The following is a 22,241-nucleotide window of genomic DNA, read 5'->3' on the forward strand; positions in this document are numbered from 1 at the left end:
TCTGGCAAATAGTGTTGACACTGGAGATTCTCGGTTATAGTATTTAGAAATTTTATTTTTTAAATAAATAAGCTTAATAACAATGCTTATTTTGTTAAAGCTCCAAAAACGCTTGAATTTCTGGGCTGTCCGTGGTATGGTGTCCGTTCTGTCCGGAGTTTGGTGTCCGGAGAACGGTGCGAGGTTTAAAATTCCCACATCTCTGGTCTTCTTTGTATGTCGGCAGTTTCTAAGAGAGTTAACTTAACTAGTTGGTTCCGCTTTTGTTTGGTTTCTGTTTTCCTTTTTTGTTTTTGGCCGGCGACATCGCGGGAAATTCAAACTGAACCGAATAAACAAAGGACGGCGGTGGGGGCGTGTGGCAGGCAGATCGAGGGAAAGTGGGAAAACGCTGAGACGGAGTTGCGTCAAACGCTTTTCCGCCTTCTCAGCTATGCGTGGCACGTTGCCTCGCGCTCAAATTGCTGAGAAAGGTGAGAAAATTCGAGGGAACTAAACTGGAGATTGCACGACCAAGCCAATCCAGACCAGCGAGAAAAACCAAACCAAAAGATTTTTCATCTGCGCTCGAGTGCCGTCATTTTTCGGCTAGGCAGCGCGCTTAAGACGAGGATGTGAAAACCCCGGACTTGTGAAAGCCGCTGGTGTGAAATGGTGGGCAGGTATGTAGGATCTTCAAATGAATTGGCCGTGTCGAAACAAGTTAACCTAATGGCCGACTAGCTGCTTTGCATAAATTTTTTCCCCGAATTTCCAATTAAATTCGCAATTTTCCAGCGGCCAAAGTCGAAAATTTTACAATGACCTCTAATCAAAGTTGTTTATTTTATCGACTGTTTGTATTTACATTATTCTAAAAATAAGTGCAAAGTTGATTTTGGCCATTGCGAATAGGCAAAAGCAAAAATCAAATATATCGCCATCTATCAGTTTAAATTGAAATTTTATGCACAAATTAAAGTTGTTCTGAATCTTGTTTCTCAAACACATCTTCCTCATTCAAATATACGTTTTTCCAAAATATACAAATGTGCTAGAGAATGTATTTCATGTATTAATTCATCTGTAGCGTTTAGATACTTCTCAAGTATATTTCTTAGGCTCAGTTCCACGAATATAGTGGCCAAGTAACGATTTGCTGATTTATTCGCTATATTTGCCGCACCTTCGTTGCTTTTCTTTGTTTCTACTTGGACACGCGCCAAAATACTTTGCTCAAGGCAGGCAAACCACACACACAAACACTATCTGTACGTCAGAGCAAGTCATCCATCCCAGATTCTACATCCCCAACATATATCCATTGTGTCTCCCAACTCGAGTTGGGTTCACTTTCGCCATTCTGGTTCGGCGCAAGAAAAACAAACATGGCTCAGTGCGTCCGTCCCAAAGAAATGATGAAAGCCGAAGAGCGAAGAATGCCGTAGAATGAACAATTCTTTGTTACTTGTCTTGTCTTCGAGTGAGTCGAGTGAGTCACCCTAACGTAAAGAAACGCATGAGTGCGAATTGCCGCGATTGTTTGCGGTTTTTTGATGAGTGTGCTAAAATAAAGCACTCACTTTTCTTTAAATGTACATGCATATATGTACTCACTTTTTGGGTCTAAAAATATTGTAAAAGAAATATACAAATTAAAAATACCTAATCATGTAAAATGAATTCGTTACCAAACTAGCACACAAATCAGCTAAAAAGCGACGCAGTATTGGCAAATGTTCAAAAAACGTAAGAATAAACTTCAATCGCATTTTTCCAACACACACATGTGTCAAAATGTACCGAAAATGCTGCCCAAAAATAGAACCCGCCAAGTATGGGAATAATTACATTTTTAAACAGACTTACGCCAAACACCAGAGATCGAAAAAGAGAGTGAAACGAAGCTAATACAAAGCAATTTATATGTGTACAAACAGACAAATGGAAATATTTGCCATATGCCAACAGAAGAACAATACTAATTGGGTTTGATGTGTGAGCGTGGAAATGAGCAGAGCAAAAACAGACATCAAACCGACGAAAATTCACACGCCTCCTCCACACAGCGAACCAAAACGAGAATCTTTTTGGGGATTGGGTAAATTTTTTGGAGGGGGTGGGGGGTAACGAATAGCAACGCACGTTGCAAAAATGCTTTCTGCTTTCTTTTTCAAAATCATTGCTGTTTGCACGAGTTCTTGTTTCGTTTTCTTCTCCCGTAGATGTGTAATTTGTTTCAGGTTTTAATTAGTGCCGAACTTTGGCAAGAGAATTTATGGGGGTGCGATTGGAATTGGGATTGGAATCACCTTCGGGTGATGGTGTTGTTTATTTACCTATGTAAATGCAAATGAATTATTTCGATTTGCTTTGCTTTCAGCTTATTATTGTTTTTATTAAGCGAGTGAAGAGCGCATCTCGGACTGGAAATCGAATTGAGAAACGCCGATGGCCTCGATAAACTCAGCGGAATTTCCCATTAACGGGAATCCACATCTTCTTTAATCCAACTAACGATTAACCACTCTTATGAGTAATAATAAAATGTCGCATTAGTCGGAATAAAAATTCATTTCAAGTAAAGATAATTAACTTGCTTTTAGATTTATTCCTAAAGCGGATCCTAATGATTTTTTCTATATCTAGTATATAATGGTGAAACTAAGCAGTAATACTAATTTCAGCACAAGAAAATCAAATTGTTTGTATTTTATGCAATACAAACAAATCTCTTAAGATTTGTTTAGTTCTGAAATGATGATTCATGTTTAAAATTTCTCGCACTTTCGAGAGCAAACCTACAATTATAAAAAGAAAAATAATATGAACGCAAATTTTACATTATTTATGCTTTCAATTATAAAACAATAAATATTAAAAAAAATCATATATAGTTGAAACATTCTAACGTGACTCTCCTAACAAAACATACTGTTGCAAAACCTGTTCTAAGCTAAACTACTTAAAAACCTTTTAAAACTTGTAGGCAATTAGCAAAAGTTGAACAGTCTGGGCAAAAATTAAACTTTTAAATAAATCGAAAGGCCAATAAATTATAAAACCCATGGCAAAAACTTATTTTTAATGGGAGAGAGGGAAATACAAACAAATAAAGCATAATTGGGAGGGGCAACAAGAACAACAACAATAAGAAACGGGCATTAGAAAGATGAGCACGAAGAAGAAGATGCGATTAGAAGGCACGGGAGCGCAAAGAATAGAAAAATTAAAAGTAATCTAAACAGCAACCTGTGCAGCGTGCCCGAGCGAGACAGCTGCTCAAACCGGTATCGCAACAACAATTGAACCGCAAAGAAAACGCGAAGAAGACACACACACGGACTATAAGAAAATAATGTTAGCCACTAAAACAAAAACAGAACGAAGCGAAAACACAAAGATAATGATTGACAAAGGCAACAATGTACAACTGCAAGCAGGACAGAGTGAGAAGGAGAGAGCGGTAAAAAAGAGACGAATCTGCGGCACAAAAGAGAAGACGAGAACATGCAACAAGCTGCAATTGCCCAAAATAACAACAACAAACCAGACCGCACGGCTATTTTTGTCATTAGATTAAATATTTCACATATTTTTGCACAGTTTCACCCACATGCGCCAAACCCAAATTATTTATAAACAATGTAAGTGCAAGCTCACCTGATAACTGCAAAATAGGCGCCTGTAACTTTTGATAATATGGAAAATCTCAATTTAAATTTGTTGTTGGCTGTTGCTTTGCTTGTTGTTGCTGCCGCTGCTGTTGTTGTTGTTGTTGAATTTCACGCGAAAGCAGGCAAGACAACAACATAAAATCACAAACACTTGCACGCACATACGTCACACACACCCGCACACACACTTGGACAGCTGAGACATAAACACACGGAGAGCAAATCGCAGCGAGAATGGGAGAGAGAAAGAGACAGAGAGCGATAACAAATTTGTTTTCTGGTTTTTCTTCACGATTTTATTACACGCTTTTCGAATGGCTAACCATATTTTGATTCACATTTAATTCGCTCCAATCACAGTGTGTTCCGTGCGCTTGCTAATTTTCGATTTTCCACCGCAGAACTCCGCCCGTTTTGCTGCTGTTTTGGCAATCGTCTCTCTCCTGGCTAAAAACATATGATTTCGGTTGACGGAATCACGATAAAAACACATAAATGCGAACAGGGCGCGCGCAACAACTTCCCACGACAAACTCTCGCTTCGGAATTTGGAACGAAACTGCCACTTTTGCAGCGAATCGCGCTTAAATACCCGTCTAAAGATGGGAACGCATGGCGAACCGGTTCGATAGTTCGTGAGCGAACAGCCTTCGCACAGTGGTATGCAATCAAACTGAGCAGTAGATTAAGTACTTTTGTTTAACAAACCGGATAGCTCGAACTTTGAAAATAAGTTTTGGATCGGCAGGAATTAAGACTGTGCACAATTAATGCTTTTAATGGTGACTCAACACTTTGTGACGTCAGTAGTAGCATAAGTTCAAAATAATTAATTTGAGTATAGCTTTTGTTTAATGTATTGTATAGAATAACTAGTAATACTGCTTTTTTGACTGCGATAAACATTTACGTAATAAAAACTGCATATATTTGCTTTGTGACAACCCTATTTTATTTTGCGTGCGTCACCTTACATTTTGCTACCTTGCTGCATCAGCTGTTTGTGTTGTGCGGCGAAGAATGGATTTGACGCTGGACAAAAAGCTGCAGGGATTCCAGTTGGTGGCACAAGAAAAGGTATAATAATGAATCGGAAGAGTGAAACTATTAACTACCTGCAATTCGACTGCAGCTTTGTTCCATACTATGTAGCATACCTGGAAAGAAGGAGTTAATTTTGGAGCCCGACTTGATAAAGCCACTGGAACATGTTGTCACTGCCTCCTGGCTGAAGTAGGTGTTTAATCCATATTTTATGGATATTTACGTCTTATATATACCCCTTAACAGGTTGAAGGGCATACAACGGATCTACAAACATGATGCGGCACAATCTTTGCCCCGATCCGCCGATCAGGTGCACATCTACATGATCCGCAGTGTTTTGGGTACATTTCAGACACTTCTCAAGCAATTGCAACCCGTGGCCTCAGAGGAAATGCCCGACATCTCCATGAAAATGTATCACATAGTCTGTGTGCCCAGTTGTTACTCCTATTTTCAAACCCTGCTGGAACAGGCTGGTTTGTACGGACTGGTGCAACTTCATCACTTTAACTGGGACTTCATCTATTTTGATCAGGGAGTTCTCAGCTTGGAGCTGCCCAATGTGAGTAGATGTACATTGAACATTCAGAAAAGAGTCTTTTATACTGGATATTCTTATTATTCAGCTTTACGAGTGTCTCTACCTGCAGAAGAACACATCTCCATTGCCTGCGGTGGCCCAGAGCCTGCGATTGCTTCAGATGATTTGCGGACAACCGTCTTTGATTCTGAGCTTTGGCCACCACTCGTCGCAGCTAATGCAAATGGCGAAGACTCTTGGCAAACTTCCGGCGCCCACAAATCCTCCAGACTATGGCGGCTGGCTGGTCATCGATCGGGATAAGGATTACCCCGCCAGCTTGCTCACTCCGGCCATCTATGCAGGTCTTCTCTTGGAAGTTTTCGAGCATAGTTCTGGCGAGATTCTGGTAGACAATTCCAAGAACAAGATCCGCAGCCAGCGTGTGGAGTTACTCCAGGGAAAGAAATCCAAGATAGGCGTAAACTCAGCCAGCAAGCCGTGTTCCATTCGTCTTAACTCCACATCCGATGAGATCTACGGCGATAATCGGTACAAACGATTTGCTCAGGTCAGCAGTTTGATTCACGCACAAGTAAAAGCCCTGGGCTTGGAACTGCAGAAACTCAATGACATGCAGCTGGACGAGATGCATGACTATGTGGCCAGGAAGCTACCCAAACTAACCGAGCTTAAGAGCAAAGTCCTTAGGCATCTGAATGCCAGCGAGATTGTGATCCAAATGATGGGTAACTTCAGGAAGCTCCAAACGCTGGAGGAGGACATACTAAACAATGATTCAAGAAAGCGATTGCTAAGCGAGATCGACGAGCTGTTGACCACAGATGGTCAGAGATTTAATACACTGCGACTGCTGTGCCTCTTGCATCATTGCGTTGGCGTGGCGCCCGAGGAGCTGCAGATATTTGCGCGGAACTACTGCAATCTGTTTGGACACCAGGAATTGGGCGTGTTCCAGCAGTTGTCGCAGGCGGGCTTGTTGCCACCACTTGTGGTGGAGAAAAAGGCGCCAACGAAACTGCTCTCAAATCTACCTCTGCCCAAGTTCCAGCAAACGGAGTTTCAGGCCAATGCTAATCGGCTAAAGCTGTTGACCTCCAGTGGAGATGGTCAGGATGGAGGTTCCTCCTCCAAGAGCCAATCCAGTGGCTTGCAGACCTGTCCCAGTTTTGTGTTCAATGGCACCTACATACCATTGGTGGCTCAGCTCTGCTCCATTTTGCTGAAAATCAATAGTGCTGAGGAGTTGTCCTCGAAGCTGGGCATGATTGAGGGGCTGCATCTACACCTGGACAGCGGAAAAATCACGCCCAAGGCCTATGCCAGCCAAGTGAAGCTAAACGGAGTTGCAGATCAGGATATGTTCCCCTTGCGTCTCAGGAATCTCTTTGTATTCATTGTGGGTGGTGCCAGTTATGCGGAAATCGCCGCCTGCGATTTTGTGGCAAAGCTAACAGGCGCCCAAATAACCGTGGCATCCGACTCTCTAATGGCGGGCAGTGATTTGATCGCCACCGCCTTCAACCGCTGACCATGAAGTAACTAAGAATCTGTGTATCAAATGTTTTATATATTTTTATACAAAACAATGATGACAAAGCTTGTGATTAACAATTTTCGAAATTTACAATTTAAACAATGCTCTTTTCGAATAAATATTACCTAAAAGTGGCATTTGCTATTTATCACCACTGGCTCTGGTCATTCCAGGCACTCGGTAGAGCAGCTCTCCATCGTCATCGTAATAGGCATCCTCCACCCGGTAAGTGGCTCCTTGGCGATGCAGTTTCCGGGGAATAACAATGCGTGTTTTCACCTGGGTTATTTCATACTTGCGCTGATCCGCGGCACTGATCACAATCTCGCTGCTCGCAAACTTGGGCACGAAACTGGGCAGGAATCCGGTGCCACTGGGATTCTCGATGGGCCGCTTCATTTCCTCTGGAACTGCGGGCGCAGACTCAACGAGCTGCAATTCCTTAAGCTCCTGCAGCCGCATCTTCTTTTTATTACGGATTTTGTCCAACAAATAGGTTTCATCTTCGGCAGCAGAGGGTGGAGCTTCATAGCCGGATGGGATTTGTGGTGTAGGCATCTCCTCTGTTGTTTTACTACTGCTGCCCAGCAGTTTGCGGAATTCGTTGCCTTGCGGAGTCGGTAGTTGTGATTTTGTGGGCCAATCCTGGATTTTAAGCTCCCGCAGATCCTGCCACCTTCGCTCGGCGAATTTCTGCAGATGCTGGAGAAGAGACGGTGGGATACTGAAGTCACCCTTTCCCGTCCCTAAAAGCTGCCAGTTTTTAATGACGGTTTCATCGTGGGAGCGTATCCTTTGCACACTTCTCGGTCGCCACTTGGCCCGCAGAATTTTCTGCACAATGTCCGGAGTGGCGGGAAAACTTTCGGCCAATCGCTCAACGCTCCATTCCTCGGGATCTCGCTCGTGCAGCAGGCGCATCTGCTCCTTTTCGGCATGAAGCAAGAGATTGGGCAACTTGGCGTCTCGGAAATACTTGTGCTTTATCATAAACTGACGGATGCGGTCGCGATGCTGCTGCTGCTCCCTCTCGTACTGCCGATGGGTCTTCTGCACGTCCATGAAATCCGACTCCAGATCGGCGTAATCCTCGCTAGCTTCGCTGCTCTTTTCCGGGTGCTCCTGCAGCTGCTCCAGCTGGTAACCTAGTCCAGGATTTGCGCGACGAGGAGCTCTCGCCAACAGACAGGAGCGAGCAGTGTGCAGGCCGCGTTGGATCATGCGGGCAGTCATCTTGGTGAACAATTTTAAGTCATTTAAACTTTTTGTTTACATAAACAGCCGCATGCAAACCGCGATTAAGGCTATCGATATATAGCGCTTATCGTCTTCTAATTCATTATCGATAAGTCGTCGGTATAGCACTTTACAAAACGTAACAACCCTCCCGAAATTGTGTTGCTGATTTTTTTGTTGTTTCCGCTGAACCGGCGAAGTTATTTGTATTTAATTGTTTATTCGACTTCCAAGCTCACGAAATCATGGCCAGCAATGAGTCCGGCGGCGGTAACCTGATGGACGAGTTCGAGGAGGCCTTCCAGTCGTGCCTGCTGACGCTGACCAAACAGGAGCCGAATTCCGGGACAAACAAGGAGGAAATCGATCTGGAGGTACAGAAGACCACAAATCGCTTCATAGACGTCGCCCGCCAAATGGAGGCGTTCTTCCTGCAGAAGCGTTTTCTCGTCTCCACGCTGAAGCCCTACATGCTGATCAAGGACGAGAATCAGGACCTGAGCATCGAGATTCAACGCAAGGAGGCACTCCTGCAGAAGCACTACAATCGCCTGGAGGAGTGGAAGGCCTGCCTATCGGACATCCAACAGGGCGTACACAGTCGCCCCACGCCGCCCATCGGCTCTGGAATGCTGCAAGGTCCCGGTGGCGGAATGCCACCCATGGGAGGTACACCGCCGCGACCGGGAATGATGCCCGGAATGCCTCCGGGTGCAATGCAACCCGGCGGACCCATGCAGCCCAGTCCACACATGCTGCAGGCACAGCAGATGCAGCAGCTCCGCATGATAAGCAGACAAATGCCACCCAAATGAAACAGGAATGCATTCCTTTTAGCTTGTAATCTTGTATAGACCTGGATTAGTTAAATAAACCGATTTGATTATATATCACGAACGTTTTTATAATCCTTATATAGTTCGTTTCTTACTCATAGTTTTGATGATTAATAGTTTTCCTTCCCATATCTGCAAAACATTCACTTTTGAGGAGAAAAATCGTTACGCATTTATTATAATATCTGTGCCATTTATTTTTGTTATCTTTATGTCGCGTGTTAAATAATTGTAATTCTGCTTGTCCTAGCCGGATACGCAGAATTGTTTGTATATAGCCATGATCTATATCGTGTAAATATGTATTTAAATCATATGCTGTATATTTTGTTGTTTTTACTTGTATCTAATGTAAGTCTACACATGAATTAGGACAGTTTCGAACTTAACTGAGTTGACGAAAAAATAATCTTATGCGCTCGGTTATGGGTAATTGGTAATTGTAATTAGATAGGATAAACCACATTTGTAACTTTAGTCCACAGGAAATATCGACAAAGTCGACGAATTACCTACGATTAAATTAAAGGGTGTAACCACGGCATTGGTTCGATTCGGGTATTTTAGTCGATCTCGTATACCTTATCCGGTTCAAAGCCCGGAGCAGGTGCTGCCGGTGGCCCATGTGCCACCGATCCGCCCGCCATTGGCGGAACACCACCAGTGCCCTGGTTGTAGCCAGCGGCATTGGGATTCTGGTTGGCGTAGAGCAGGGGATTCATGTACATCCCGCTGGGATGGACAATATTTGAGTGCAGGTTGAGGAGATCCTTGTACATGGTCGGATCGCCGTTGTTCATCTCATTGTACAGTTGCTGCAGATAGGTAGGCACCAGCTGAATGACCTGGTTCTGGTTGAGCTCCTGATGATCCTTCGATATCTTCATGTTCAGCAGCTGCAGCAATATGTCCGAGCGGAAGCCGAAGATCTTGTTGGACGTCACGCTGCCGGAGGCATTGCCAAACTGGCCCATCACCTGGTTGCCAAAGGCATTCCTATCGTAGCTCATGTACTGTGACGCCTGTACGGTTCGCGTCTTTTCCGCCTCGTACTCGGCCCAAGCCGACTTGCGCTCCTCCTCCGTCAGATTCTCATGCTCCTCCTGTTCCAGCAGTGAATCGTGCTCGTGGTACTTAAAGATCAGTTTCTCGTGCTCGGTGAGAATCTCGGCAAACAATCGATCCTTGGGCAGAATAGGCATCTCACGCTCGGTGCTGGGTTTCAGCTCGTACGAGTACAGCTCCATAAGGTCCGTCTGATTGTAGTGCCGTGAAATCTGCTGCTCGTCGATCACACGCTTAGCCGTAGCCTGTTTGGCCACCTGGCGCTCGTACACCTTCTGCTCCATGGTGCCCATGGCAATCAGACGATAAATATAGCACGGCTTGATCTGGCCAAAGCGATACACTCGGAATATGCTCTGGGTGTCGTGCGAGGGATTCCAGGAGACATCGAAGATGACCACTCTGTTAGCGGCCACCAGATTAATGCCGAGTCCACCGGCACGCGTGGAGATGAGAAACAGGCGGGCGCGCAAGTTGGTTATGTTGTTAAACTGCTTGCACATCGCCTCGCGCTGTTCCACGCTGCAGCTGCCGTCCAATCGGAAGTAATCCTTTCCGCTCGTCCAGCAGCCCTTGAAATCACCCACATCACCTGCGAAAGAACAACAAATTTGTATTACTTCCTATAAATGTATATACTCAAAATACCTTCGAACTCGTAGTTCTTGGTGTTGCTGTCCACCAGTGAAAGAAAGTGCTCGATGACGTCCAGGGACTGCAGAGACTGTGAGAATACGAGCAGCTTGTCGCCAATGGCCTCGCACTGCTGCAGTAGCCGCAAAAGGATGAGTAGCTTTGGGGAATGGTGTACATTGTTCAATTCTCGTTCTTCGACAAAGGGTTTCCACCATTCCGAGGGGTCGTCCTTTTGGACACTGGATCCTCCACCCAATCCGCCCAGCATCTCCAGATCGGAATCGCTATCACCGCCACCAGCGTTGCCATTACGAGTCTTGCGCTTTTTCACCTTTCCCGAACTGGCCGCCAATCCCGACATACTGGCGTCCGACTTGAAGGTCTCACAGCTGTCCGAAGAGTTTGAGGCAGCCTCATCCTCGTCGGTTTCGTCGCAGATAAAGCCCTCCATGTCGGAGTCGTCGTTGCTGAGCAACCGTTTGGCAATCACGTTGTCACTGTTAACCCGCAGGTTCATCGGATGCGTCCAGATGCGCCGCAGATCTTGAAAGTCCTGAAACAGCCTGGCCCCCTTGCCGACCACATCACCGCCGCTCTGTTCCCGGTGTGTGGTCATATAGTAGCCATATAGCTTCTGTTGCAGCTCCGACAACGTCGTGTAGACCACATACTCGTGCTTTGGCGGCAGATAAGGCGCCAGGACCGAGTAGTCCCTTCGCTGGATGCAGCCCTCTAGCAGCTTGTGCAGAATGTGTGAGCGGTGCTTCATTAAGCGAAGATCCCGTTCCGTGGAGTCGGTGTACTGACCATTGGTGATTGGGTTGACGAAGCGGTTCATGTACTCCTTGTATGTGCCCAACAGATTCGGCTTCACAAACTGGATCATGCAGTAATCTAAGGGGAAACAGCGATTTAATAGCATGTCGGATAAGTTTGTTGGTAGAATCCCTCATGTGGTTCATCTATGTATTATGCTTTCCTTCGATACTTACATTCTCTGAGATTATTTTGAAGCGGTGTACCAGTAAGGACAATCCGACGCTTTGTGCGCATTCTGGTGACAGCCTTGCTAATGGACGTCTTCTCGTTCTTGAGCAGATGTCCCTCGTCACAGACTACCAGGTCCGGGCCGGGATCAACCAGGGCCTGCATTAGCTGCTCACGCTGCTTTTTGCGCAGACCCTTGGCCTTCTCGTTGGCCAGAATGCGGTACATGTCGTAGCCGAGGATGCAGACGCCGCCCTCGTTAAACCATTCGTTGAGCTTAAAGATGCGCGTGGGCTTGTCCTTATAGCGTGAGATGTCGTACACCTCGATGTCGTTCCGGTTGGCGAACTTCATCCAGCTGGTAAACTCCCGAGCCCAGTTGTTGACCGTACTCAGTGGCGAGATGATCAGGACGCGGTCCACACCGGTTCGCCTCGTGTTGACCAACAGCGTGTGAGACAAGGTAACCACCTGCAGAGTCTTGCCCAGACCCATGCAATGGGCTAGAATGCAACCGGAACCGGGCTTCTCCTGGCTCTCCTTGAGCGTCTCGAAGCACGCGTCCCACATGAACTTAACGCCAGCCACCTGATGGGGCTTCAGCTTCTTCAGCAGTCCCTTGTCCACCTGCAACAGGGCCTTTTTCGACTCCTCGTCAAAGTCTAGCACCAGTTCATTGATCTCCACGCTCTCGGATTTCACAAAGATGCGGTTATAGAGCTTCTGACGATCTTCGATACGCTTCCTTCTGTCATCCTCCTCTTTGGCCGCCTCCTTAGTCGTCAGATCCAGATCCTTGGTCTTGATGATCTTGCGTATGTGCTTACGCTTGTTCTTCTGCTTGTCATCATCGCCATCACCATCGCTCTCGCCGCTTGAGGTCTTCTTGATGCGTTTTCGACCTTTCTTTTTCTGCTTCTCCTCGGGCTCAAAATCGGAGGAGCCCTTGTCGGATTCGCTCTTCTTTCGACGCCGCTTCCTTTGGGGCATCACCTCGCTGTCGCTGCTGTTAGCCGCCTCCTCCTCATCACCGGACGACTTTCTCTCCTCCTCCTCCTCCTCCTCTGCAGCTGGTGCTTCATAGTCTGAATCAGCCTCACTTTCGCTTTTGGAGCGCCTCTGACGGCTCTTCTTCGAGGTGGTGGCCGCCTCTTCCGAATCCGAGCTCATTTTTTTTGGCTTCTGGGCGGGTTTCGTTTTGGGCAGACTGACTCGCTTCAAGCGGACGACACAACGTTTTGGCCTCGGCGGTGACTCTGCTCGAGAGGAGCTGGCTCTAGACGATCTTTCGCTGGACAGGGATCCTCGTCGTGTGCCGTTAACGCTTCTGATTGCCCTGGCGGATGATGTCGTAGCTTCTTTCTGCGCCTTCTGCCGCTTTTCGATCGATTCCTTGCTTGCCTTGCTACTATTCTTCTCTGGCTTGGTCTGCTGTGCCTCTTTGGGCAAAGGAATGGCCACCAGTAATGACTCCTCCTCTTCGTCGACTTCCTCGCTGTCGCTGAGTTCTATAATAGAAGCGTTCTTGTTGCGACTTTTGCGAGCCGGCAACACAAGCTTACTTCCTTTCAGAGGCTCTTCGTCACTGGAATCGTTGATCGTAACGTTCTTTTGTTGGCTGCCGCGCGAAGGTCGCTCCTTGGTTTTGGGACTGGCCAGCAGTTTCTCCAGCGGCACAATGCGTATTTTGCAAACGGGCTCCTTCTCCTCGTCGTTGGCTGAACTGTTTGCTACTGCCTGATCGGAATCACTGGAGCTACTAACAGTGGCCTTTCCGGATGCCTTGACATTTTTATGCGTTCGCGACTGCTTGGTGTTCGACCTTGGAGGCGAGGACTCCGATTCGGATGCAGATTTGGATTCCGTTGCGGATTCGCGCCGAGATACGGATGAGGAGTTGGAGTCGTCTGTGGTCAAAGGTGTTGCGGCATCTGTGTGACGGGCGTTGGGGTTTTTCTTTCCCATAGGTAACCGGCTGTTTATCCGCCCAGCACGTCGAAGATCTGCAAGAAATGCGATTTTGTTGCGTTACTGGTTTTTTATTTGCAGCCTGCAAAAGGTAATGTTCTTTTTTTTTCGTTCGTTATTATATTTTTATTGTCAGCATTTGCCGCGCGTTCTTCGCTTCGCTTTCTCTTCTTCTTTCCACCTATCGCACTTCCTCTGTTCGCTCTCTTCGCCTTTTTTTTGCAATCTGCGTCTGTCTCTCTCTATTTTTTTTTGTGTGTGGCTCGGCACCACTGCTAAATCTATTATTTATCCGAAAACACTTTAGTTTCCACATCGAAAATATCACTAGATCGGTTTGTTCTGCTGTGTTCACCTGCTACTGGTTGTGTGGCCGCTTCATCGCGTCCTGCCACTCGATATCCACTCCTTTTTGCGAGCCTTTAATTGTTATTTTTCAGCGTGAAGACGCCGCAATTCCAACTTGGGTATACTAAATTCGTAAGGGTTGCCAGGCCACCGGACGAGCTGTTATCGGTGGCTTGACTCATGCGATAGTATCGAACCGAGGCGGTTGAAATCAAATTGTTCAATATGCGCACTATCATATTACTTATATGAAATACTAAGTAAAGAAAGTTAATATTATATAAGCATTCTCTCCTTAATCGTATTTTCTTTATTACAAACTGTAACGTGAATAATTTTAAAACATAAGATATTTCCCTATCGATACTATTTGTAATCGCTTAGCCACCTCTGGGACAAACAGCTGATTTCGCGCACCGGCTAAAAGCCAATGAAAATAAACGCTTAATTAGTTCACCGGCCGTTTATTATGAACGATATTAAGCGATTGAAGGATCAGCAGCGCGAGAAGCATCCCGGGTTCGATGGTTACATGGACTGCATGACCCGCTCCCTTTTCACGGGGCTCGCCACATTTTGTTTAAGTGCGTAATTAGCTTCAGTTTTTCGATAATTGCATAATAATTGCTCAAACTACAGGTTTTTCCGGCACCTATTTCGCCCAGAAGATAGTACAATCAAAAATTCGCTACCCAATCAAGTACAACATACTTATCTCCTCACTGGTGGCCACCGGCGTGTCCTACCAAATCACATCGACACGGACTAAAGCCTGCCAAGCGGCGTGGATGGCCTTTGAGGACAAGCATTCGGTGCTCAAAGAGAAAACCTTTTAACACCTTCAAAATTCCATTTAGCTTTAGTCATGTCTGCTCTACGAATATTGGCCCGATTTGTCAGCACTAGGACTCTGCGAATTCGTCCGATTCTGGAGATTCCCGCACGCTGCAAGTACACCCAACATCAAGGAGTTAAGGGCATTCGGAACAGGAAGAGCTTCTTCGAAGCCCAAATTCAGGCAGGTCAACAAGGTGAGGAGGATGCGGACTTAGAGCGGACAGCCAATAGCGATCTGGCGGATATGCGGTTCTTGGATGATCGGTAGGCTTAAAAATCAAAGAAAAAAAAAGAGATATTACTAACCTTTTATTTAAGAGCCTACGACGAGGTGGCTGGAGGAGCCATGAGAATCACACGTGACATAGCCAGCTCTCAGCAGGTGCTCATCCTCCAACCGTATGTAAAATGGGCAGCCAAACGACAGAACGCACCCGTCGATGTTCGGCCCGAGGATCAACTCGCGGAGGCCACAGCGCTGATCCACTCCCTGCCCAATTGGCAGGTGGCCAGGGCATTAAAGGTTCCCCTCGAAAGCCTCGAAAAGAAGACGCTTTTCGGCAGCGGCAAGCTGGTGGAACTCAAGGAACTGGTCGCCGAATTGCGGCAGGAACGGCATCTAACTTGCCTGTTTGTCAGCAAGGGGACACTATCATTCGCCCAAAAACGTTTCCTGGAGGCGGAGTTTCGCCTGCCAGTAATGGATCGCTATTCCGTTGTTATACAGATACTAAGACTGCATGCCACCAGCGCCGAAGCAAAACTGCAGGTTACTATACTCATTGAACAAGCACTATAACGAATTAGATACTGATCATGTTATTTAGGTAGCCATGGCTGAACTTCCTTACATTTGGGCGCAGGCTAAGGATGCCAGTGTTACGCAGACGCGTCGTCAGGGCTACGCCTTGACCGATCTGCAGAAGGAGATTCTGCGAACCAGGGAGCGAAAGTTGCGAGCGGAATTAGATCGTGTCCGGCGACAGAGGCAGTTGCTTCGCCAGAAAAGAAAACAGCAAAATTATCCCATCGTTGCAGTGGTGGGTTACACAAATGCTGGCAAGACTTCCTTGATCAAGGCACTCACAGTCGAGGATGCACTGCAGCCCAGGAATCAGTTGTTCGCAACGCTTGATGTGACTGCTCATGCTGGTTGTTTGCCATGCAATCTGGAGGTGATCTATATGGACACGGTGGGCTTTATGTCCGATCTGCCAACGGGACTGTTTGAATGCTTTGTGGCCACTTTGGAGGATGCCATGCTGGCGGTAAGTAAAATCTTCTGCCATTAAAAAGTTCTATACATAAAAACCTTTTTCCTTCGCAGGATGTAATAGTCCACGTCCAGGATCTTTCCCATCCGTGTCACGCTGCTCAACGCAGCCATGTGGAGGCCACGCTTCGTTCTTTGGCATTCAACGTGGCTGGCGGAGATTCCACGGCCAGCCAGTTGCCGCCGATCATTAATGTGTACAACAAATGTGATCTTGTTTCCCAAGAGGCTCAGTCGTCTGCAGACCCAGTGCATCATATATCAGCCAGAGCACAGACTGGGCTGGAACCCCTGCTAGATGACATCGAGCAACAGATATTGACCGCCACCGGGCGAAGAAAACTTCAGATGCGAGTGCCCAGCGGCGGTCCAGAAATGGCTTGGCTGTACAAAAACGCAGCTGTGGTGGAAACGACAGCGGATGCGGAGAATCCCGAACGCCTCATGATGCACGTGGTTATCAGCCAACGCACACTGGATCAGTTCAAGCGACAGTTTTGCCGATGAATTTAAAGTGCCATGGATAAATATCTGAGGCGCAACTGGCACCGACTAAATGTTTATTATTGCTCTCGTTTTTTTTGTTGGTTTATTAGCGGGTGTAGTTAGGACTGGTTTTCTTTTCTTGTTTTAAATTCTATACAAATATAAAAGTATCTGCCGAAAACTAAAACGAAACAATCTCTAAAAATATTTTTTAACATAATATTTGTATTGTATTGCACTTCTCTGACATTTTTGTGCTGTGGTTTTCTCTAGGAATAATCGAAACTAAACCCTTGTGGGATCAGTTTTCGCATCAACCATTTTTGTTTATATAACTAGGGCAAGTTTTTTTTATTTATTTTTCTTTGTGTGGTGCTGACTTCTCTATTGGCACAATGGAATATTTAAAAATAATGCAGGGTTGATGAGCATAAACAACTTAAAATACAGAAACTGAAACAAACTTAACACCAGCTTAAACCTAAAGTAACTTAAAATTAAACAAAAATGCGTTCAACACTCTAGTGTACAAATTAAAAACCCATTTATGCGTGTGAAAATTGACTTAAAAATTGTGCTAAACTATTTTCGTTAAAAAAAGTGAATGTGCTTTCAATGTTACATTTTGTTGGCAACATTTCTATGAATTCCTCGGCTAAAAATATATGTGATATATATTTCGATGGGATCTAACACTAACCGGCTTGTCTATACAACATTTTTGAATGAAAAATCCACTTTTTTGCAAGTGTATGTTTTTGGCGGTTTCGTGAATTTCATTTGCTTCATAGCGAACTGGACATAAAATATCAGTTGTTAGACTATAAGATTCTCTATGCACTCGGATACACTAACACTCAAGGATGGATCGATTTCGCTAGTCACAAAATTGTAGTTCAATCTTATTCTAGCATAGCTCTTTTGTCTTCCTAACAAATGGGTGTCGCTATGTACATTATCAAAAACTCTTAAATGGCAGGTGGAAAATAGGGAATGTTAATTATGCCAATATAAATAGGATACTATTAGTATCGACCCATCCTAACCAGACACCCCGTTAACCTACGTGAATGAGTGGGTGGATACGATGATCCAGTGGAGCAGCTGCCACAGCGGCGACAACACCACGATGATGAAAAGTATGCAGATGATGCGACAATTCTTGAGCAGGCCGACAACAAACTGGATGAACTGCATGGGCAATGAAATGGTAATTGTACTACACTGATTGGGACCCGACTGGGTATCGGTACTCGAATCGGTGTCCCTCTCCCTTGTCGCCTCCCTCGCCGGCCCATTTCCGTTTGCCAGTTATAACTTGGCTATGTGGAACTGGGCCTGCTGGTTGGCCGCCGTCGAGTATTGAGCAAATGGCATTAGTTGACAGTACTCGAGAAGCTGCGTTTCCAGTTCTCGCAGGCACTTTCCCGGAGTGGACGCGATCTTCATCTGACCAGAGTCCCTGCTCTTCACTAGGTAGCCCCTCTGGATTAGCGCATAGATGGCAATGTTCAGATTGTCCAGGGCCAGGCAATATGGGTGCACATGAGAGGCGGAGGCTCCGGGTTGCTGTAGGAGCTGCTCCACATGCTGCTGGACGCGCACGAGCAGCTCCTTGTTACTGAACTCCAGCTCCAAAGGGATCTGCAAGAAGGAATGAAGTTCAAATACCGATTTATCCACGAAATGCTTAGCTACACACCTTTCTTAACGTGACCACCAGTTGGTAGTAGAGGCAGAGGAATGGCGCCAGGGCGGCCAGAATGACATGCGAGCATTCATTGTCCTGCACATTGATCCGGCCACTGGTCTCTACCTCCACAACTCGTTCGTCCAGCAGCAGCTGCAGATGCGTCTCAAACTCGGCCGCCTCGCGATTCGATTCAATGATGAACTCGTGCTGGAATAGCGCGTCCATGGTGGTCACGTGCGCATGCAGGGCACACAAACTGGCATCGTACGAGATGTCCGTCGATTGCTTCTGTTGATTCTTTTGCTCCTTGAGCGCTGCCAGCAGCAGGTAGGCGGGTCTGGCCAGCCAGAACATGCAGGGATTAATGTAGAGCTGCAGTGCCAGCATGGGCACAGCCACCGCCATGGTCTGTGGACACAGGGCATGGGCTTTCAGGCGCTTAACATCGATCTGCTCCGCCAGTTGCTTGGCTGCCATGGGCGTAAACTGCAGGCGGCCAGTCGCGAAATGTAAAATATTCGAGTGTATCTCCACAGCATCAATCACATCCGCCTTAATGCTGCTCGGAGTCGTGCTAACATGGGCGCCCAGCTGCTCGAAGATTCGCTTCAGATGCAGAACACCTCGTGCTAGCTCGTCCAGAGTGACACTCCTTTGGGCATACAATTGACTGGCGTAGTAGAGGCTAAGCAGATTGAACGTGGAGATCACAATGCGACGCTGCTGCTGGTAGATAATCTCATTGGCCAGCTGTTTGACTAGTTCCACCTCCTGGCGGTTCAGCTTCTGCAAGTGACCACCCACGCCTGCTCGCTGCATTCGCTGCGCGCTGTCGTGTCCGAAAAACTCCTTGACCGAGATGGGCTCTCCGAAGTCGAGGAACATCTTGCCAAATCGCTCGTCGATGATTTTTAGGGCCTTGAAAAAGCCCTTTGTCGACTCCTTGGGCTTGGGCACACCCAGCAGCTCATAGACGAACAGTTGCTCCTCCAGGACGCGTTCGTAGGCCACACTCACTGGCACAATCATCACATCCGGCACTTCGCCCGTGAAATATGGCAACAGAGCCATCGAGAGTAGTCCAATTTTGGGAACCAGAGCTTTGAAATTCCTGGAGCGCGTGCCCTCAATGAAGAACTCCACGCCGATGTGGTAGTTTGCCACCAGCGCGTACATATACTCCCGGAAAATATCCCAGTATAGCTCATCGTTGGAGAAGCTGCGGCGCATGAAGAACGCTCCTGTTTTCCTCAACATGGTGCCCATTCCGAACATGGAGTGGAAATCTATAAAAATTAAGTAGACAACAATTAATATTATTGGGCAATTAAGAATATTAACGACTTTTGTTTAGAAACAGCGTACAAAAATTAGCAAATCCGTTGACAGTCACAATCACAATTGCTAATTCATGCTAATTACTTGGCAAACATATTTGAAAAGTGGCGTAAAATTAGCGGAAAATATAAGCTCGCTTAATGTATTTAACACATTTTCCGCCAGATTGTAATTTGTTTATGGTTTTTGGCGAAACATACCCATGCCGGCTGCTATTCCTGGTATCTCGATGTCGTAGTAATAGCAGATGTAGGACATCAGGATGAAGTCCATGTAGCTGCGATGACTTGGCAGATAGAGCACCGGGCACTTGCCCATATCCTTGCGCACATTGGCCATGCTAGCCGAATTGACATAGAATCCATCGCAGATCCGCTTGCCGATCGCCGTAATGGCAATGCCGCACCACCGGATGATGGCCATATTCCGATCGAGGCCGATTTCATCAATGATCGCCCGGGCCTGACGCTCCATCTGCTTGAGCGGCGTGCCCGACTCCTTGGCATAGTGCTCCAGAATGGATCGCAGCTTCTCGCTCCTAAGGACGTGCTGCTTGAGCTTTTGCGGATTGAGATACTTTTCGAATTCGTATGCCACCTGCGGATTGAACTCCCTGGTCATGGAGGCCTCGTTGCCCGGCGCTATGATGTTCTTGAAGTTCCTCATATATTCGGCCGCACTGGGCGTCTTCTGCTCCTCCTGTTCGCTGGATTCACCTTCTACGGTGCCGGATGACGTCGACTGCCTCACGGGATTTCTATCCATCGCGCTGCGCTTCAACTGTGGAAATGGAAAAAAAAAAACGTGCGTCGGTCCGATGAGAATCTCTGGAGGTAGCTGACTGAAAGAAAATATTTGACGAATCAACTGTCAAGCAGGCGGCCCCACTTAACAGACATGACACACAAACACACTGCCATAAACTCGCTGTTTGCTGAGATATCGCAGGCACTGGGAGAAAATGTGTGCAACGAAATGTCGGAGTAAAAGATATATATATTTTTAATTTGTTAAATGTGCCATTTAAGTGTATATTAACTTTTTAAACACTTATTAAAAATTAATTTAACTTTCAAATTTGTATAATTTATAAAAAGAATTTAATTTAAATTTTGAAATATGCAGTGCATATCGAGTTTTATGTCTGATAGGTTATAGGTTCATTGCGCCAAGTGATCGTTTGTGTGAAGAGTGCCTTGCTATCCCAAAGGTTGATTATCTGACAGATTCATAAGCAGTTACGGCAATCAGCGGCGAGTGGCGAATGTTGCGTGTTAAAGGTGAAGGCGTATAAAGCCTTAAGTTAAGTTAAGTTAAAAATAAGAAAACAATGAAATTTTCTTCAACTCCATAGTTTCTAAATGGGTGCCATTTTCAAAGGTATCATGAACTTAAGGAGCTTACAAATTGTATGGCTATAAAGATTTAATAGTTGTTGTGGCCTTTTAAATTAATTCAGCTGAGAGTAATTTAGAATTATATAGCATTTGCTCTACTTGGGACTTGAAGGTGGATTCTAGCGATCGCTGACCTATCTCAAAGATACACTGCGCGAATAGAGACACGCAAAACTCGTGTCACGACACGTTCGCAGTGCTGCTGATAACGTCACTCATCAGGTGAGCCGAAAAAACACCTGGCCGGGCGTAAAAAAAAAGTATGAGAAAGCACTGGCTAAGTCATAAAACCACACACCCTCTAAATTCGAGTGCCAAAGATAATGCCAAGGAAAAATAATCGGCCAAAACCAAGAAATACATACATAAATATGTATGCATGTGTGCTTAGCAACTCTGGGCTTTCGAATTAATAAGTAATGCGTTGGAAAATGAGCAGTTGTGCTGTTTCCCAGCCAAACAAACAAACAAACAAACGCACACTGAACATTTTTTGCAGGTAGCATTTAACACTTGGTTTTGCCTTTTAACCGGTAATTGCAATTTTACACGGCTTGTAAATGGGCTTCTTGTTTGGTTTTCACTGTAACTAAGCGCCTGCAAGTGCGGCAAAAATGGCAAATAACTGGGCAAATGCACTTTTAAATTCGTTAACTTTCTATTTACACGCCAGCGGGGTAGCATGGGCATGCTGACTAATCGGTTACGTATGTGACAACACTATCGAATTATCAAGCTAGGCCGTTCGCTATGAGCAATAGTAATTAAAAAATGATTCACTGTGCAGATAAGAGCGAATTTTTTGATTGGTCACGCCTGCTTTTCTTATCCCGGGGATTGCACGGTATGCGCAATTCGTGCTGCTGGTTTACGTACACTGGTCTCCAAAAAAAAAAAATATATATATTTTCAATATGAGCTGCTCTTTGCTGCAAGTTGGAATGCCTCTATTTCCGCACTGCACTGGGCTACCGCAATTTTAGCGCATTTAATTCACAATTCGCGACTTATTTCGGTTCTCCCTGACCGACTTTCTTGTATTTTGGTATTTTCGTATTTTTGTATATTTGCTTGCTCGGCGGCGAAGCGGCGGCTGTTTTGTTTTGTTGACCAAAAAACATCTGCAGCAGCTGCGAATCGATATTCGGCAATTTGACGGCTGGGTGGCTGCGCGGCGGCCTCTGCACGGTGCGAGCGCCGCATTGGGGTTCCTCCGCGCTCAGCTGTTCATGCGCGCTTGCTTGGGTGACGTGCGGGGTATTCCAGCAAATGCGATATTAAACTGTTATCGGGTTATGTTTTTGATGAACAATTTTTTTTTTTAGAAAAACTACATATGGGTAGGGTGGAAAAGTAACAA

The 22,241-nt window shown here is 45.9% G+C and overlaps 8 protein-coding genes across 22 annotated transcripts in view; 4 read left to right on the top strand and 4 right to left on the bottom strand.

Moving 5' to 3' along the window:
• Fur1 (Furin 1) overlaps positions 1-4,219 on the bottom strand; it is a 125,628-nt gene extending 121,409 nt beyond the window's left edge. For all 9 annotated transcript variants that reach the window (NM_170654.2, NM_001276025.1, NM_206571.2 and 6 more), the window contains exon 1: positions 3,643-4,219. The gene's annotated coding sequence lies outside the window, so the exon portion shown is untranslated. The remainder of the gene's footprint in view (positions 1-3,642) is intronic.
• Positions 4,220-4,650: 431 nt separating this feature from the next.
• Positions 4,651-6,917, top strand: Vps33B (Vacuolar protein sorting 33B). Its single transcript, NM_143138.3, has 4 exons — positions 4,651-4,733; positions 4,789-4,889; positions 4,947-5,265; positions 5,330-6,917. The coding sequence occupies exons 1-4, from the start codon at positions 4,677-4,679 to the stop codon at positions 6,773-6,775; spliced, it is 1,923 nt and encodes a 640-aa protein (NP_651395.1). The 5' UTR covers positions 4,651-4,676; the 3' UTR covers positions 6,776-6,917.
• Positions 6,797-8,076, bottom strand: CG4553 (uncharacterized protein). Its single transcript, NM_143139.2, has one exon. The coding sequence runs from the start codon at positions 8,012-8,014 to the stop codon at positions 6,923-6,925; it is 1,092 nt and encodes a 363-aa protein (NP_651396.1). The 5' UTR covers positions 8,015-8,076; the 3' UTR covers positions 6,797-6,922.
• An 87-nt stretch (positions 8,077-8,163) lies between these two features.
• On the top strand, positions 8,164-8,906 carry MED28 (Mediator complex subunit 28). The gene has a single exon (NM_143140.1). The coding sequence runs from the start codon at positions 8,263-8,265 to the stop codon at positions 8,830-8,832; it is 570 nt and encodes a 189-aa protein (NP_651397.1). The 5' UTR covers positions 8,164-8,262; the 3' UTR covers positions 8,833-8,906.
• A 122-nt stretch (positions 8,907-9,028) lies between these two features.
• On the bottom strand, positions 9,029-13,995 carry XNP. Of its 4 annotated transcripts, none has more exons than NM_170228.3 (4): positions 13,865-13,995; positions 11,547-13,544; positions 10,567-11,448; positions 9,029-10,510 (listed from the first exon to the last, which is right to left on the bottom strand). In NM_170228.3, exons 2-4 carry the CDS (start codon positions 13,504-13,506, stop codon positions 9,417-9,419), a joined length of 3,936 nt encoding a protein of 1,311 aa, NP_733107.1. In that variant the 5' UTR covers positions 13,507-13,544; positions 13,865-13,995; the 3' UTR covers positions 9,029-9,416. The 4 variants fall into 2 exon arrangements, with proteins under 4 accessions (NP_733107.1, NP_001287527.1, NP_651398.1 ...); NM_143141.4 differs by lacking the exon at positions 13,865-13,995 and having other exon boundaries at positions 11,547-13,739.
• Positions 13,996-14,258: 263 nt separating this feature from the next.
• CG42488 (uncharacterized protein) lies at positions 14,259-16,642 on the top strand. Its single transcript, NM_001170258.3, has 5 exons — positions 14,259-14,441; positions 14,497-14,958; positions 15,013-15,463; positions 15,522-15,962; positions 16,022-16,642. The coding sequence occupies exons 1-2, from the start codon at positions 14,327-14,329 to the stop codon at positions 14,691-14,693; spliced, it is 312 nt and encodes a 103-aa protein (NP_001163729.1). The 5' UTR covers positions 14,259-14,326; the 3' UTR covers positions 14,694-14,958; positions 15,013-15,463; positions 15,522-15,962; positions 16,022-16,642.
• Positions 14,259-17,016, top strand: CG5116 (uncharacterized protein). 2 transcript variants are annotated; one of them, NM_001300600.1, is made up of 5 exons: positions 14,259-14,441; positions 14,497-14,958; positions 15,013-15,463; positions 15,522-15,962; positions 16,022-16,642. In NM_001300600.1, the coding sequence occupies exons 2-5, from the start codon at positions 14,723-14,725 to the stop codon at positions 16,472-16,474; spliced, it is 1,581 nt and encodes a 526-aa protein (NP_001287529.1). In that variant the 5' UTR covers positions 14,259-14,441; positions 14,497-14,722; the 3' UTR covers positions 16,475-16,642. The 2 variants fall into 2 exon arrangements, with proteins under 2 accessions (NP_001287529.1, NP_651399.2); NM_143142.4 differs by lacking the exon at positions 14,259-14,441 and having other exon boundaries at positions 14,466-14,958; positions 16,022-17,016.
• Gnpat (Glyceronephosphate O-acyltransferase) lies at positions 16,779-22,097 on the bottom strand. 3 transcript variants are annotated; one of them, NM_080271.4, is made up of 4 exons: positions 21,758-22,097; positions 19,685-20,264; positions 18,156-19,432; positions 16,779-18,097 (listed from the first exon to the last, which is right to left on the bottom strand). In NM_080271.4, the coding sequence occupies exons 2-4, from the start codon at positions 20,247-20,249 to the stop codon at positions 17,765-17,767; spliced, it is 2,175 nt and encodes a 724-aa protein (NP_525010.1). In that variant the 5' UTR covers positions 20,250-20,264; positions 21,758-22,097; the 3' UTR covers positions 16,779-17,764. The 3 variants fall into 2 exon arrangements, with proteins under 3 accessions (NP_525010.1, NP_001262957.1, NP_001262956.1); NM_001276027.1 differs by lacking the exon at positions 21,758-22,097 and adding an exon at positions 21,363-21,627.
• Between the last annotated feature and the right edge of the window lie 144 nt (positions 22,098-22,241).

The sequence above is a fragment of the Drosophila melanogaster genome, chromosome 3R (assembly GCF_000001215.4).
Source record: "Drosophila melanogaster chromosome 3R".
NCBI lineage: Eukaryota > Metazoa > Arthropoda > Insecta > Diptera > Drosophilidae > Drosophila > Drosophila melanogaster.